This window comes from Trichomycterus rosablanca, chromosome 1, assembly GCF_030014385.1.
Source record: "Trichomycterus rosablanca isolate fTriRos1 chromosome 1, fTriRos1.hap1, whole genome shotgun sequence".
NCBI classification, from domain to species: Eukaryota; Metazoa; Chordata; class Actinopteri; order Siluriformes; family Trichomycteridae; genus Trichomycterus; species Trichomycterus rosablanca.
The window spans coordinates 57,784,881-57,802,240 of NC_085988.1; the positions used below are offsets into that span (position 1 = coordinate 57,784,881).

Genomic DNA, 17,360 nt, shown 5'->3' on the forward strand with positions numbered 1-17,360 from the left:
GGCCAATGAATATACACAGTGTTTAAATACCCTGAAGTTAATACTGTTATATCACAATAGATAAGGTGAGAAAATCATAGAAAGAGATGGTTTACAGACATGTATACATACAAAATAAACCTAATAGTAAGTGAACCAGAAAAAATTAATACTAACGCTATGAGACAGATTAATACCATAAAAATGTAAGAACCAAATAATCGAGTCAAAGGTTTTAACTAACAACTGCAGTAATGTTGGAATCTAGTAAAAGCTTTGAGCTAAATGTTACTTATACACCAATCAGGCATAACATTATGACCACCTCCTTGGAGGTGGTCATAATGTTATACCTGAGGTGGTCATAATGTTATGCCTGACACACACTGTCCATCAGCTCCACTTACCATACAGAAGCACTTTGTAGTTCTACTATTACTGACTGTAGTCCATCTGTTTCTCTGCATGCTTTGTTATCCCCGTTTCATGCTGTTTTTCAGTGGTCAGGACTCTCCCAGGACCACTACAGAGTAGGTATTATTTGGGTGGTGGATGATTCTCAGCACTGCAGTGACAATGACATGGTGGTGGTGTGTTAGTGTGTGTTGTGCTGGTATAAGTGGATAAGACACAGCAGCCCTGATGGAGTTTTTAAACACCTCATTGTCATTGCTGGAGTGAGAATAGTCCACCAACCAAAAATATCCAGCCAACAGCACCCCGTGGGCAGCGTCCTGTGACCACTGATGAAGGTCTAGAAGACCAACTCAAACAGCAGCAATAGATGAGCGATCGTCTCTGACTTTACATCTACAAGGTGGACCAACTAGGTAGGAGTGTCTAATAGAGTGGACAGTGAGTGGACACGATATTTAAAAACTCCAGCAGCACTGCTGTGTCTGACTCACTTATACCAGCACAACACACACTAACACACCATCACCATGTCATTGTCACTGCAGTGCTGAGATGATCCACCACCTAAATAATACCAATGACCATTGAAGAACAGGGTAAAAGCAGGTTAAAAAAAGTATGTAGAGAAACAGATGGACTACAGTCAGTAATTGTAGAACTACAAAGTGCTTCTATATGGTAAGTGGAGCTAATAAAATGGACAGTGAAAGTAGAAACAAGGTGGTCATAATGTTATGCCTAATCGGTGTATGAACAGAGTGACACATTGAGCATTTATCAGTAAGTGTCTTTCAGTCCATTGAATCCAGACAAAGTTGTTGCATACCCGTCTGCCTCTGCCACAAGTGCAAGTCTTCCATAATCCCATAATTTCTTCCTGATGCAAGAGAAGATCAGAAGCAACACCTGCAGACATGGAGAGTTTATAACCATCAGACCAAATATCTCAAGTAGCCAAGAACCAAAATACTAATTATATCTTTATTGTATCTTTACTGGGCCACAAACTAAAAACTATTGACATAAATAAAAATGCTTTTAATACAGGCCACAGGTTTGTATTATTCTGGTCAAGATGGGTATGGCACAAGGCAGGAATACACTACGAGGGTTTTTCAAAAAGTTTCTGCACTCTTTTTCAACTCTACTTATTAAGAATTTCAAAAACAAATTACATCACATTTCTACATAGTCAACTTCCTGAGCCTGTAGCCTCTGCTGCACCGCTGCTTTCATCACATAAAAATCTTCTTCCCCTTAAGGCTTCTTTGAGCGCCCAAAAAGGTAGAAATCAGATGGTGCTAAATCCGGACTATAAGCTTTCTCTCAGTCTCTCAGACACGATCAATTACTACTCCTCCCACCCTCACCGTTTCCAATGAAAATACAAAAGTGCGGAAACGTTTTGAAGATCCCTCGTACATATGTGACAAATTTACCACATTGCAGCCAATAACAATGTATCAATATGCAGAAATGTAACAGCACTTGAATGAAAATAAAATGGCAGCGTTGAATTATAGCAAAGTAATGTACTTTTTAGTGACCTGTTATAATTTATTTACTCTTTATCAGTTGCACTGTAAAAAAAGGCACTCACTATGAAGACGATGAAGTCAAGAAGCAGAACAACATGCACTCCACCAAAACTCACACCATTTAGTACCGTGGTCGGAGTAGCACTAAAGCAACTGTTGTCCGAATGGTTAGTACCATTTTCCCCCAGCAAGAAATGCCCAGTGCTTGTTGATTCCATAGCATTACCTGTAAGACAGAACAAATGTTTGAGTTACTTAAAGCTAAAAGTAGCAAATGCAGCTTGAAATGTACGTTGCTTCTGGGATTTCCAACTCTCAAAACATGATATGTGGGAAAGTCGCATCTGAAACTGCATCTGAAGTCGCATTTCCCTAAACCTTGGATCACCGTCCACTAATCCATTTTCATTTCATGAATGTTTCCTTACTTTTGAGACACCTTGTATAATGGCAAGAGCCCTGCGCTTGGTGCCCAGTATTCCAGTGTGTCAGATGTTACATACAACAAAGCTGACTGTGCCTTTAAATGAACTCAATCATTGGAAATTCCAGAAATCGATGTCATGGCTTTGGAAGCTTCTGATAGACTAAGTGACATCTATCTATTTCCTCGGCTGCTCCCGTTAGGGGTCGCCGGCAGATCGTGATCCGCATTATTGATTTGGCACAGTTTTTTTTACGCCGGATGCCCTTCCTGACACAACCCTTCCTATTTATCAGGGCTTGGGACCGGCACTACAAAGCACTGGTTTATGCATCCTAGCAGCTAGGTACCTTTAGGACAATTCAGTGTCTCCAATTAGCCTGGCTGCATGTTTTTTGGACTGTGGGAGCCCGGAGCACCCCCATGCAGACATGTGGAGAACATGCAAACTCCACACAGAAAGGACCCGGACCGGCCCACCTGGGGATCAAACCCAGGACCTTCTTGCTGTGAGGCGACAGTGCTACCCACTTAGCCACCGTGCCGCCCATAGACTGACATCATCTGAGGTGTACCTGTGGCAGTATTTTAAAGCCTCATGTTATGTATGGAGGCAAAAGTATAAGGCTTGGAAATCTTCAATCCCAACCGTATTGCATGAGCAGCATTGCTGCAGAAGGAACTGGTGGACTTCACAAAATGCCATTATGCGGAACAAAAATGATGTTTGAAGCAACATCTCAGGTATTGACATCAGCCAGGTATTTAATTTTAGCTTGGGGACAAATGGGTCTTCCAAATGAATATTGGCCCCAAGCGTAACTCCAAAGTTGTGACAAAATATAGCTTAAGGACAACAAAGTAAAGGTATATGGAGTGGCCATCACAAAGACCTGACCTCAATCCTAAAGAACTGAAAAAGCATGTGCTAGCAAGGAGGCCTATAAACCTGACTCAGTTACACAATTTCTATAAGAAGGAATGAACCCAACCTTCAGCAACTTCTTGTCAAACACTTGTGGAAGGCTACCTGAAACATTTGACCCAAGTTGAACAATTAAAACACAATGATACAAAACACAGACCATGTGAATGTTCACTTATAAGCCACTGAGAATGTGATATAATAAATAAAAGCTTAAATAAATTATTGTCTCAGGTACTATTCCAACATTTCTCATTCTGAGAGGGAACATGTACTAGGACTGAATGTTAGAAAATGTGAAAAAAATTAAATGAATGACATTAAAACCACCTCCTTGTTTCTGCACTCACTGTCCATTTTATCAGCTCCACTTACCATATAGAAGCACTTTGTAGTTCTACAGTTACTGACTGTAGTCCATCTGTTTCTCTGCATACTTTTTTAGCCTGCTTTCACCCTGTTCTTCATTGGTCAGGAAATGTATGTGAAAATGTATCCACAGTGATGTGAAAGACCGATCCCCAATTAAAGTAGGTTTTTGGTTGAACTTGCTATTAAATTAGGCAAAAACTAGGAATGCTAAATTTCTTTACAGTGACCATAATTAGTCACCATAGTTCACCATTAACAGCCAAGCATAGCAATCCTGTTTCTGTCACAAATATGCAAAAATAGAGGAAATAAGCAGCAAGAAAGTACATTTTACAACACTCGTTTTTGATTTTGAAACATGCTGTTGCATTAACACTTTAATAATAGGATTTGCTAACTCAGGCTAAGCCAGACTATGTCGAAATATGGATGTGTCTTTAAATAATGTCAAACTCAATGTAGCCCTATCATCATTTACACAAGTACCTCTGTTTGGGCAAAAAGCCTGGAACAGGGTGGTCATCCACTAGTTAGAACTAGAGTGGCATGGTAGCACAGCATACACTCATCAGGCATAACGTTATGACCACCTTCCTAATATTGTATTGGTGCCCCATTTGCTTCCAAAACAGCTTTGACCCGTCGAGGCATGGACTCTACTAGACCCCTAAAGGTGCGCTGTGGTATCTGGCACCAAGATGTTAGCAGCAGATCCTTTAACTCCTGTAAGTTGTGAGGTGGGGCCTCCATGAATCGGACTTGTTTGTTTAGCACATCCCACAGATACTCCATTGGATTGAGATCTGGGGAATTTGGAGACCAAGTCAACACCTAAAACTAATTGTTGTGCTCCTTAAACCATTCCTGAAGCATTTTTGCTTTGTGGCAGGGTGCATTATCCTGCTGAAAGAGGCCACAGCCATCAGGGAGTACCGTTTCCATTAAAGGGTGTACATGGTCTGCAACAATGCTTAGGTAGGTGGTACGTGTCAAAGTAACATCCACATGGATGACAGTACCCAAGGTTTCCCAGCAGAACATTGCCCAAAGCATCACACTGCCTCCGCCAGCTTGACTTCTTCCCATAGCGCATCCTGGTGCCATGTGTTCCCCAGGTAAGCAACACACACACACCCGGCCATCCACAAGATGTAAAAAAGAAACGTGATTCATCAGATTAGGCCCCCTTCTTCCATTGCTCCGTGGTCCAGTTCTGATGCTCACGTGCACATTGTTGGTGCTTTCGGTGGTGGACAGAGGGCAGCTTGGGCACCCTGACTGGTCTGCGGCTATGCAGCCCCATACACAACAAACTGTGATGCACTGTGTATTCTGACACCTTTCTATCAGAACCAGCATTAACTTCAACAACTTGACCTACAGTAGCTCATCTGTTGGATCGGACCACACGGGCCAGCCTTCACTCCCCACGTGCATCAATGAGCCTTGGCCACCCATGACCCTGTTGCCGGTCTACCACTGTTCCTTCCTTGGACCACTTTTGATAGATACTGATCACTGCAGACCGGGAACACCCCACAAGAGCTGCAGTTTTGAAGATGCTCTGACCCAGTTGTCTAGCCATCACAATTTGGCCCTTGTCAAACCTCTTATCAAATTCTTACGCTTGCCCATTTTTCCTGCTTCTAACACATCAACTTTGAGGATAAAATGTTCACTTACTGCCTAATATATCCCACCCACTAACAAGAGCCGTGATGAAGAGATAATCAGTGTTATTCACTTCACCTGTCAGTGGTCATAATGTTATGCCTGGTCGGTGTATAGTGGTTATGCCTTACAGGTCCAGGGGTCTGGACACCCAAGTTTAAACCTTGCAGGTCACTGTCTCTAAGCAGGTGTACACATGGGTTTCCTTTAGCTCACCAAAGTAAATGGGTAAGAAATGGGTAAGTAAATATACCATTCACCTGTTATTGCATATACACCGATTAGGCATAACATTATGACCACTTCCTTGTTTCTACACTCACTGTCCATTTTATCAGCTCCACTTACCATAAAGAAGCACTTTGTAGTTCTACAATTACTGACTGTAGTCCATCTGTTTCTCTACATACTGTTTTAGCCTGATTTCACCCTGTTCTTCAGAGCAGGTATTATTTAGGTGGTGGATCATTCTCAGCACTGCAGTTACATTGACATGGTGGTGGTGTGTTAGTGTGTGTTGTGCTGGTATGAGTGAATCACACACAGCAGCACTGCTGGAGTTTTTAAATACTGTGTCCACTCACTGTCCACTCTATTAGACACTCCTACCTAGTTGGTCCACCTTGTAGATGTAAAGTCAGAGACGATCGCTCATCTATTGCTGCTGTTTGAGTTGGTCATCTTCTAGACCTTCATCAGTGGTCACAGGACGCTACCCACAGGGCGCTGTTGGCTAAATATTTTCGGTTGGTGGACCATTCTCAGTCCAGCAGTGACAGTGAGGTGTTTAAAAACTCCAGCAGTGCTGCTGTGTCCTATCCACTCACACCAGCACAACACACACTAACACACCACCACCATGTCAGTGTCACTGCAGTGCTGAGAATGATCCACTACCCAAATAATACCTGCTCTGTAGTGGTCTTGTGGGGTCCTGACCATTGAAGAACAGCATGAAAGCAGGCTAAAAAGTATGTAGAGAAACAGATGAACTACAGTCAGTAATTGTAGAACTACAAAGCACTTCTATATAGTAAGTGGAGCTGATAAAATGGACAGTGAGTGTAGAAACAAGGAGGTGGTCATAATGTTATGCCTGATCGGTGTACATTTTTGGCATTTAGCTGACGCTCTTATCCAAAGCGACTTAGAGTACTGTGACAGTATACTGTCTAAGCAATTGATGGTTAAGGGCCTTGCTCAAGGGCCCAACAGTGACAACCGGGCAGTGCTGGGGCTTGAACCAGCGACCTTTTAATTACTAGTCCAGTACCTTAACCGCTAGGCTACAACTATCGGCAGTTAATGAAGATAACACTTACACTTTTTACTGTGTAGTGTAATTACAAAATGTAACGAACACTAAAGATAATAAGCTGCCAGAATGTTTACTTTGCACCCACATGACTTAAAGCTTTCTTTCCATGAGATGCTTGCCATACGACAAACACAGGATTCACACATTAATGTAGTGTGTGAGCCAAAAGCTTAATGGAACGATTTATAACACGGCGTCTAGTAGGTACACTATAAAAATGCTAAACAGGTACTCAAATCATGTGAAACCATTAAACAATCAAAAGCAGAAACACTGAAACCATATGTTAAGTAGAGCTGGGCGCTTCCTGAATCACCCGGTTTAATGATTCGAATCTTTGTACTGAATCAGGAATCACGAGTCCGAAATCTCAATTAACATGGATCCTATGAGTCCTCTGAGCTGCTGCTAAGTACACAAGGCGAGTGAGCAGCTCACCGAAACACCGCGGACTCAGATGATTTGGCTGAACCGACTTCACTCCAGTCCGTGAATCTAAGTAATAAATTAAATATTCCAATAAACAAGCGAATAAACACACTGGTGTTCGTCATGTGGCTGATTTTATGCACATGCTATTATTATTATTGTAGCGACCTGCTGCTGTGGACGAGAAGGGGGCGGAGCTTTACCCAGAAGGACTTGCGGCTGTGGTATCAAGATCTACCGTGACCGTGTTGGTCGGTGCTGGAAATAGGCTGGCTACGCAAGCAACGCACAATGGGTTGTAGGCTGTGCAGCTATGAGCGCTATAGCGGTGTGAATGTGGTGTGAATGTGGTGTGAATGTGGTGTGAATGTGGTGTGAATGTGGTGTGAATGTGGTGTGAATGTGGTGTGAATGTTTATGTGTATGAACTTGGGTATATGTCCACATATTCACAGAAAAAGTGATTTCCCATCCCAGCCTAGAAACAGCTACATTATTGTCAAGGTATAGATTAGTAATGCAGCATATTTTCTTGTAAGCAAAACAACAACAAATTATACACTGCCTGTCCAAAAAAAAGGTTACACACACTAATATTTTGTTGGACCGCCTTTAGCTTTGATTATGGCACGCATAGTTTCCACAAGCTTCTGCATTTCTGTCCAGAGTTGCATTAATTTTTCCCGTGCGTTGGACAGTTCTTAACCTGATTTTAGTAGTTTCAGCAATCTCCTTAGATGTTTTCTCTGCTTGATGCATGCTAATAATTTGTTCCTTCTGAAACAGATTAACATCTTTTCCACGACCACAGGATGTCTTTCAAAATGGTTGTTTAACAAATGAGAAGCTACTCACTGCATCAGTTAGGGTTAAATAACTTGTTGCCAGGTGAAACATAATCACCCATGCAGTAATTATCCAATGGGAGGCTCTTACCTATTTGCTTAGTTAAATCCGGGTGGTGATCTTTTTTTTTGGCCAGGCAGTGTAGTTATATTATTATTAAAATGCAAATGCTTACAAGCTTCTTTAGTACTGTACCACTTAAGGAGTATCATAGACCCCATGGTCATTTTAAACCCTTGACCCATTAATATACCCATCTGATTGGTAGGTGAGTCCACCCCCTCCCCCCATGATCAAGATTCCACTTAGAAAAAAGTGTCAACTTGTCACTGACAAGAGAAGTGTGAGGTGCCAGGAGAATTAAGAGAGAAGGATTTATTTACAGAAGATGAGTGCACGGAAGACAAGTGATATTTGGATGCACCTTCATGCAGTAAATCAATCGCAATCAGAATGTCAGTACAAGTGACTCAATTGACCCAGGTGAACCGGATTACATTACTGAGTGACTCAGATTAACCCGAGTCCATAAAATGAACCGAATCTCTGAACCACTAACGTTAAGGCAGGTAGGCAACTGGAAACAAAACACTTTCGTTTATGTGGCTCTATGCCAGTATTCATTATCAGTATAAGAACATTTTATTATTGAAAATACAGGTTGCTAAAATACACCAATAATCAGTCCAATCGCAGCTGTTATATGAAAAGTCTGCTTTAACAGCTGGTGCATAAGCAACACTGGAAAACTTGAAACAGTTGAGTAACTCAGAATGAACAGTGTCACGTGTTGTTATGTTCACTGGATGCTTTATTTTAGCAGCTAAATCAGAGATCATTTAAATACATTCTCCATATACTAAAGAAACTTCCCAACTTTCAGCTGCATTATAGTGTTATCCTTACCCAAACATGAACATTAAACAAGAACACACAAAACTAACCTTTACTTGCTTCGTTGATCAAATCCTAAACCAAGCTGGGAGTTTGACTGTTGCTATTCGCTGTAAGCTTTGTGAAGAAATACATCCGCCACATCAGAACATATCAACAAGCTGTTCGTCTTTAACACTTTTTATGTGCTTTCTCCACCGGTATTCGGACATATCCCGCCCTCTTTGTCAACATTAGCTAGAAGCAATTTCGCTTGGCTACTGTTTGACAAACCCTAGGGAGGTTAGAAGACCCCTGTCCAATCCTAGCGTAGGAGGCGGGGTTTCTTAGAAAACGGGTGTAATAAACAGCGCCACGCTAAACTGTTATCCCAAACCGGGAATCGATGGCGTTACAATGTTTTGTATGGAGCCAAATAAAGAACAAAAGTTCTCGTAATTAAAAAAAAAAAAAAACACTAAAAGTTTAAGTCTATTAAAGTTTATTTTGTTCAGGGTCGCGTAGGGTCCGATTCACAGGGGAAACACTTTGGATAGGTCGCCAGTCCATCTCAGGCCAAACACACATTTACACATACGCTTATAAATAGGGGGACTTAGTATCTCCATTTAGCCAGACTACATGTCTTTGGACTGTGGGAGGAAACCGGAGCACCTGGAGGAAACACGCAAACTCCACACAGAAATGGCCTGGACCGCTCCACCTGGGAATCGAACCCAGAACCTTCCTGCCGTGAGGCGACAGTGCTTCACACCACCCCACTTACACCGATCAGCCATAATATTAAAACCACCTCCTTGTTTCTACACTCACTGTCCATTTTATCAGCTCCACTTACCATATAGAAGCACTTTGTAGTTCTACAATCACTGAGTGTAGTCCATCTGTTTCTCTGCATGCTTTGTTAGCCCCCTTTCATGCTGTTCTTCAATGGTCAGGACTCTCCCAGGAGTAGGTATTATTTGGGTAGTGGGTCATTCTCAGCACTGGAGTGACAATGACATGGTGATTTACATTTACATTTTCAGCATTTAGCAGATGCTTTTATCCAAAGCGACTTACAGTTGTGATGGTATACAGTCTAAGCAATTGAGGGTTAAGGGCCTGCTCAAGGGCCCAACAGTTGCAACCTGGCAGAGGTGAGGCTTGAACCAGCAACCCTCTGATTACTAGTCCAGTACCTTAACCACTAGGCTACAGCTGCCCTTGGTGATGTGTTAGTGTGTGTTGTGCTGGTATGAGTGGATCAGACACAGCAGCACTGCTGGAGTTTTTTTAAACACCTCACTGAGAATAGTCCACCAACCAAAAATATCCAGCCAACGGCACCCTGTAGGCAGCGTCCTGTGACCACTGATGAAGGTCTAGAAGATGACCAACTCAAACAGCAGCAATAGATGAGCGATCGTCTCTGACTTTACATCTACAGGGTGGACCAACTAGGTAGGAGTGTCTAATAGTGGACAGTGAGTGGACACAGTATTTAAAAACTCCAGCAGCGCTGTACTAGCACAGCACACACTAACACACCACCACCATGTCATTGTCACTGCAGTGCTGAGAATCATCCACCACCTAAATAATACCTGCTCTGTGGTGGTCGTATGGGGGTCCTGACCTTTGAAGAACATGGTAAAAGCAGCCTAAAAAGTATGTAGATAAACAGATGGACTTACTATATGGTAAGTGGAGCTGATAAAATGGACAGTGAGTGTAGAAACAAGGAGGTGGTTTTAATGTTATGGCTGATCAGTGTACACACATTCACACATACACTTATACATAGGGGGACATAGTATTTCCAATTAACCAGACTACATGTCTTTGGACTGTGGGAGGAAACCCCACGCAGACGTGGGGAGAACATGCAAACCCCACACACTAATTACCTGGACCGCTTCACCTGGGAATCGAACCCAGGACCTTCTTGCTGTGAGACGACAGTGCTTCACACCAAGCCCGTTATTCTTGAAGTCTTTTGAATGAACTGTTTATTTTTTAATTTTCATTTTTTGCATATTTTGATATTACAGGTCTCATATATTTTTCGGTTGCAGATGTTATTTTTGAACTTTCAGATCATATTTTTAAGTTTCAGACTTATGTTCCTAATTTGCATGGGGACTATGGGGAATTACAGACATACATCATTAAAAGAGCGAAACTAATAAAACAGTTTTAAAAAGTTGCAGATCTTATTTTCAGATTCAGATCTTATTTTTTTTTTTTACTTTCAGATCATATTTTTAAGTTTCAGACCTGATCTGCATGGGGATTTACTGAGAGGGGCGTGATATTAACTAAAGGCTGAGAACCTTCCTCAATTTTTTTCTGGTCACCTCATGTAGCATTACCTTCAGTAACCACTAGACGGCAATATTTATCTTTTGGCTACAATTTGCACAGTATTTGTAAACTGCCATACCTATAAGTTCATTGGAAATATCTTTTTGAATAAAATTATTTTGGCTCTACAATGACTGAACGGGCAGCACGGTGGCTTAGTGGGTAGCACTGTCGCCTCACAGCCACACAAGAAGGTCCTGGGTTCGATCCCCAGGTGGGGCGGTCCGGGTCCTTTCTGTGTGGAGTTTGCATGTTCTCCCCGTGTCTGCATGGGTTTCCTCCGGGTGCTCCGGTTTCCTCCCACAGTCCAAAAATGTGCAAGTGAGGTGAACTGGAGAACCTTGTGTAATGAGTAACTACCGTTCCTGTCATGAGTGTAACCAAAGTGTAAAACATGACATTAAAATCCTAATCCAAACAATGACTAAACAATCAGCTCTGGTCATCAACAGAAATTGCCACCTATTATTTTCCCCTTTACAAATAAGTTTGAACATAGAGAGAGACCAGTTTTACTATTAATCAAATTTAAATTTTTAGCATTTAGCAGACGCTTCTATTCAAATATAAATATACATTGAGGATTAAGGGCCTTGCTTAAGGGCCTAACAGCAGCAACCTAGCAGATGTGGGGCTTGAACAAGCAATCTTTTGATTACTAGCCCTGAACCTTAACCACTAAGCCACCATTTCCAAATTACAAAAGAATCACAAAAGAGTCTTTGAAAAGCAGAAGACATATATTGCACTGTTTTATAAAGTGAACTCTTTGAAAAGCAGAAGACATATATTGCACTGTTTTATAAAGTGAACTACACCTAGTATGAAAAGTATTACACAGGATTCAAAAATGTATTGCACATCGTTTAGGTTTACTTAAAATTAGTGCAAATATAAAACCATATGAGTTGTTGTGATGGTGATTGTCTGTGCTTGGGGCGGTGCTGGTTGTATAGCCTGACAGCAGAAGGAAGAAAGGAGCTGCGGTATCTCTCCTTCGAGCACCGCAGGTTAAGAAGTCTGTCCCTGAAGGAGCTGCCCAGTGCTGCCACAGTCTCATGCAATGGGTAAGAGGTGTTCTCAATTAGGGATAACAGCTTGGCCATCATCCTTCTCTCCCTCACTGCCTCCACTAAGTCCAGGGTGTAGCCCAGGACAGAACTCGCCTTTCTGATCAGTTTATTCAGTTTCTTCCGGTCTGCTGTAGTAATGCCTCTACCCCAGCAGACAACTCTATAGAAAATGGCTGATGCCACCACTGAGTCATAGAAAGAGTTTAGAGGGGCCCCTGTATTCCAAAAGACCGGAACCTCCTCAACAAATGAAGTCTGCTCTGGCCCTTCTTGTGCAAGGCCTGTGTGTTGCTAGACAAGTCCAGTTTATTGTTAAGGTGAACACCCAGGTACCTATAGGAGTTGACAATCTCGATATTCCGTCCCTGGATGTTCAACGGTTTCAGTGGATGTAGTTTAGTCCTTCGAAAGTCCACCACCAACTCTTTTGTCTTGCTGGTGTTGACACAATTAATGACACAATTAAGTTGCTCTGAGTTGATGTAGCCATGTTGATCAGAACACTAGCTGCCCCAATTATTCCTACACCAGGTCATGTATGACGCAAGCACATAAGTGCTAGCCCTCTCGGAACCCATACAGACTGCACTGCAGTGACTACAGTATTTAAAAAAAATACCTTAATATGAGAGTCTAAAAGAGCAATATGGGCAAATTTCAATCAGACTGAAATCGCCCAAAAGGGGTGGAGTGTACGGAACAGTGATTGGACTATAAAACTTAGAAACAAGACAAACTGTCCAGAACAGTCACAGCTAGTTTAACACTGTGGTAAAGGTGACAAAAAATTCTCCCCCTTCACCCTTTGGCGGTGAGTTGCCCAATCACCCAAAAGAACAAGCCGCCCCTGGTATTAAGCAGTTTAATTGAGATGTTTTTGAAGTTTATTAACCAACAATATTAAGGTTTAGATTTCAAGGCTCTGGCTTTATGAATATGAAATTCATGACAAAGTAACAAAATCACAATGTGCTTTATATAATGGTATAATCCGTCACTGTTGTTAATAGGGCACTGTTCCACTGTTTCACTAGCACTTCACTTCAGCTAATTTGTTACGTTTGTTTCCTTGTTTGTTTCTTTGGATTTTTAACGTCATATTTTACACCCTTCGGCTACATTGATGACAGAAACGGTAGTTACTCGTTACACAAGATTCATCAGTTCACAAGGTTATATCAAACAGAGACATGGACAATTTTGTATCTCCAATTCACCTCACTTGCACTTCTTTGGACTATGGGAGGAAATCGGAGCACACGCAATAAACCCACGCAGACACGGGGAGAACATGCAAACTCCACACAGAAAGTAGCAGTGAGAGCAGGTGACATTGTGGTGAGAAATAAAAGGAGCAAATATTGAGAAAGAGATTAGAATGTGGGACTTGGAAAGAGTAGGAGAAAGGGCTTGAGATGAGAAGATAAGTCGTGAGGATAGCAGAACACATGTCCTTGCTGCCCACTCAAGTGCACTTGTATGCTCCACAGACAGGCTTAGAAGGTCCTTCGTACCCAGAGCCATTAGGATCTACAATTCCACCAGGCAGGGACGTCTGGCTGTAGCTAAAGACTGAGGGTCATAATGAAGCCATGTGTGTACGTATGTATTTTCATATGTGAAAATGTATGTATATGTGTGTGTGTATATATAAGTAAGTAAGTAAATTTTATTTATAAAGCACTCTTAAAACAACTTACGTTGACCAAAGTGCTGTACATCGAATAAGCATACATAACACAACATTATGTTAAAAAAGTAAGAACCAAATAAAAATACAGAGTAAGAGACAAAATAAAACAAATACAAATAGACTAAACAATTAAAATTAACACAGCTCCTCACTGTTCAAATGCCAGCTTATAAAGGTATGTTTTTAGGAGTGATTTAAAAACAGCGGCCGAAGGTGCTTGTCGAATATTAAGAGGTAGAGTGTTCCATAGCCTCGGAGCATAAACTGCAAATGCACGATCACCTTTTAGCTTCAAACGAGCCCTAGGAACAGTCAACAAATTCTGAGTGGCTGATCTTAAAGATCGCTGTGCGGTTGCGGGAGAAAGCATACCACTGAGATAAGCCGGGGCTTGACCATTAAGCGCTTTAAAAACAAATAAAAGCACTTTAAAATGAATCCTGTGCTGAACAGGCAGCCAATGTAGTGAGGCAAGGACTGGTGTAATATGGTTTCTTTTCTTGGTATTAGTCAGTAACCTTGCTGCTGCATTCTGGACTACCTGCAAGCGCCGCAACAGAGACTGACTAATCCCAATATACAGAGAATTACAGTAGTCAATTCTTGCAGAAATGAATGCATGAATAACTTTTTCCAGGTCAGAATAGCAGAGAAAAGGATTAATCTTCGCAATATTTCTGAGCTGGAAGAAGCTATTCCTTACCACAGAGTTGATTTGTTTATCAAATCGGAGGTCAGAGTCAAAGATAACACCAAGATTTCTCACAGATGTTTTGACACATGTAGACAAGTGACCAAGGTTATTGGATTGGAGACACTATTGATGTGATGAGGACCCCCAAAAACGATAACCTCTGACTTGCTTTCATTCAGCTGAAGAAAATTGTCAGCCATCCACCTCTTCATGTCCTCAAGACAACTGCTAAGAGATGTTAACGAGCCATTGTCATTCGGTCTAATGGGAAGATAAAGCTGTATGTCATCAGCATACAGGTGAAAGCTGACATTGTGCTTCCTAATTATTTGACCCAATGGCAGCATATAGAGAGAAAAAAGGAGGGGCCCTAGTATGGACCCTTGTGGAACACCACAAGAGACATCAGCAGAAGAAGAGAAATAGCTGCTAATATTCACTGAAAAGGTTCTATTCTTAAAATAAGATATGAACCAATTCAGGGCCTCTCCCTGTAACCCCACCCACTTTTCCAGGCGACCAACAAGTATGTCATGGTCAACAGTATCAAAAGCAGAACTAAGGTCCAATAAAATTCCCTCATCAACAGTAAGTAGCAAGTCATTTGTCACCTTCAGAAGAGCAGATTCAGTGCTGTGCATAGACTTAAAGCCAGATTGAAAAATCTCAAAAATACCATCTCTACTCAAAAATGGTAAAAGCTGAGAATATACAACCTTTTCCAGCAATTTAGCCAAGAATGGTAATTTAGAAATCGGCCTATAGTTACTAACCACTGTAGCATCAAGATTATGCTTTTTGAGCAGAGGTGTAACTACAGCATGTTTAAAGCATGCTGGAACAGTACCAGTGGCAAGGGAAGTATTAATGATATCCAGGACAAAAGGTCCTAATATATCAAATGTCTCCCTAACTATCTGTGGGGGCATCACATCAAGTGGGGAGGTTGTTGGCTTTGTTTTCAGCACCAAATCTGTTAATTCGGAGATTGAAACAGCCTCAAACTTTTCAAACATACCTGGGCACGGCGGTGGAAGTGGAGAATCTATACCCAAGTAAGTAATGCCAGACCTAATTGTTTCAGTTTTTTCCACAAAAAAGTTTAAAAACTCTTCACATACTCTAGAAGAAGGAACATTTCCAACTTCGGGTGATGATTTAAGTAAATAATTTATTGTACTGAACAGTACTTTAGGTCTGTTATAATTTTTGGCAATTATGCTTGAAAAGTATGCCTCTCTAGCAGACTTAACAGCTAGCTGATAGTCTTCCAGGCAACCTTTAAAAATATCCAAACTTACTTGCAATCTGTCCTTTCTCCATTTCCGTTCCGCTCTTCTACAAGCCTGTCTAATTTCCTGTGTGGATGCATTTAACCAGGGCTGAACTTTTGGTTTTAAGCGTTTAAATTTCATAGGGGCAAGAGAATCCAGAACAGCTGAACAGTTATAATTAAAAGAAGTAACTAACTCATCCACATTAGCATGAGTCTGACCATAGTTGGGCAATTTTAACATGTCAGAAAAGGCTCTGGAAAAATCGTTAGATGTGGACGAAGTGATAATCCTTGACCAGTGCCCTAAAACAGGAGCAGGGAAATGCGCAGTTAAAGTTGAGCTAAAGACTACTGGCATATGATCAGAGAAACTAGCCTCCTCAATATCTAGTTTGTCAATATCAAAACCAGATGAAAACACTAAATCAAGTGTGTGACCTTGCATATGGGTGGGCTTATGAATATGTTGAATAAAACCAAAAGAGTCCAGTAGCTGATTAAAATCATTCACCTGATATTTATCAGGGCAGCAGACATGAATATTAAAATCACCAAGAAGCAGAATGCTGTCAGACATAGGTACAATCATAGCAAGGAATTCAGCAAACTCAGTGATAAAGTCGCTGTTTGGTTTTGGAGGTCTGTATACTACTGCACAGAGTAATGGAAGAACAGAGTGAGATTTAAAAACCAGTGCTTCAAAACTTTTAAAAGTCCCAATATTCAGCATTTATTATTTGGCATCTCAGACGCTGTTTAAAAACCACCGCAACTCCTCCGCCTCTACCCGTATTCCGAGGTAAACTGAAGAAACCGCAGTCTACTGGGCAAAGTTCCAAGAAGGGGGCGGAGTCGCTAGCCGATTCACCACCTGTAGCCCATGTCTCAGTTAAAAACAACAGGTCCAAACCATGAGAAGTGAAAAAGTCATTTAAAATAAACGTCTTATTATGGACAGAGCGCGCATTTATCAGTGCCATATGGACTGACACAGAGTGAGACTGCAGTAACGGTGTGTGTTCCAGTGCTCTGAGATTGACAGTATTAACTCCTCTGTTTCTGGCTCGGAGTCTCTGCCGTGGCTGGAGGTGTGTAGCGGGCTGATCAGGAACCACAGGTACCAGCCAGGTGTAACGCGGTTCGAGACTACACGGAGATACTCCATTGGGAGTATACGGCGCATGCCTAGAAAACCCCACTTTACCATCCGAGCAGTTCCTTACTCTCACTGGGACAAGCTTTCTCCGGGAGCCCCTGTGAATATAACGAGGCCGGCGAAGGAGTCCAAGCTGTTTGATGACTAGAATACACGATGGAGTAGTGTAATTATTGAACTTCATCAGCTGGTCAGCAGAATAGTTCAACATTGTGCCGATCGCAGGAAAACTCACCCACCGTTCACCACGTAACTGTAAATTGTAATCCAGACCGTTTCAGGATGTGAAGAAAACGTACCAGCGTCCGC

General features: G+C 41.7%; 1 protein-coding gene across 3 annotated transcripts in view; it reads right to left on the bottom strand.

The window, feature by feature from the left end:
- The window catches only part of tmem63a (transmembrane protein 63A), a 92,367-nt gene that overhangs the window by 74,986 nt on the left and 21 nt on the right, over nucleotides 1–17,360 (bottom strand). For 2 of the 3 annotated variants that reach the window (XR_010012344.1, XM_062994683.1), the window contains exons 1-3: nucleotides 8,864–8,946; nucleotides 1,997–2,160; nucleotides 1,223–1,302 (exon numbers count right to left, since the gene is read on the bottom strand). Coding sequence is in view for 2 of the 3 variants with exons in the window: in XM_062994683.1 (XP_062850753.1) it covers nucleotides 1,223–1,302; nucleotides 1,997–2,152 (236 nt within the window). In the remaining variant the exon portion in view is untranslated. Of the gene's footprint in view, nucleotides 1–1,222; nucleotides 1,303–1,996; nucleotides 2,161–8,863; nucleotides 8,947–17,305 lie in introns of those variants that run through there. The other variant, XM_062994684.1, reaches the window with a different exon arrangement.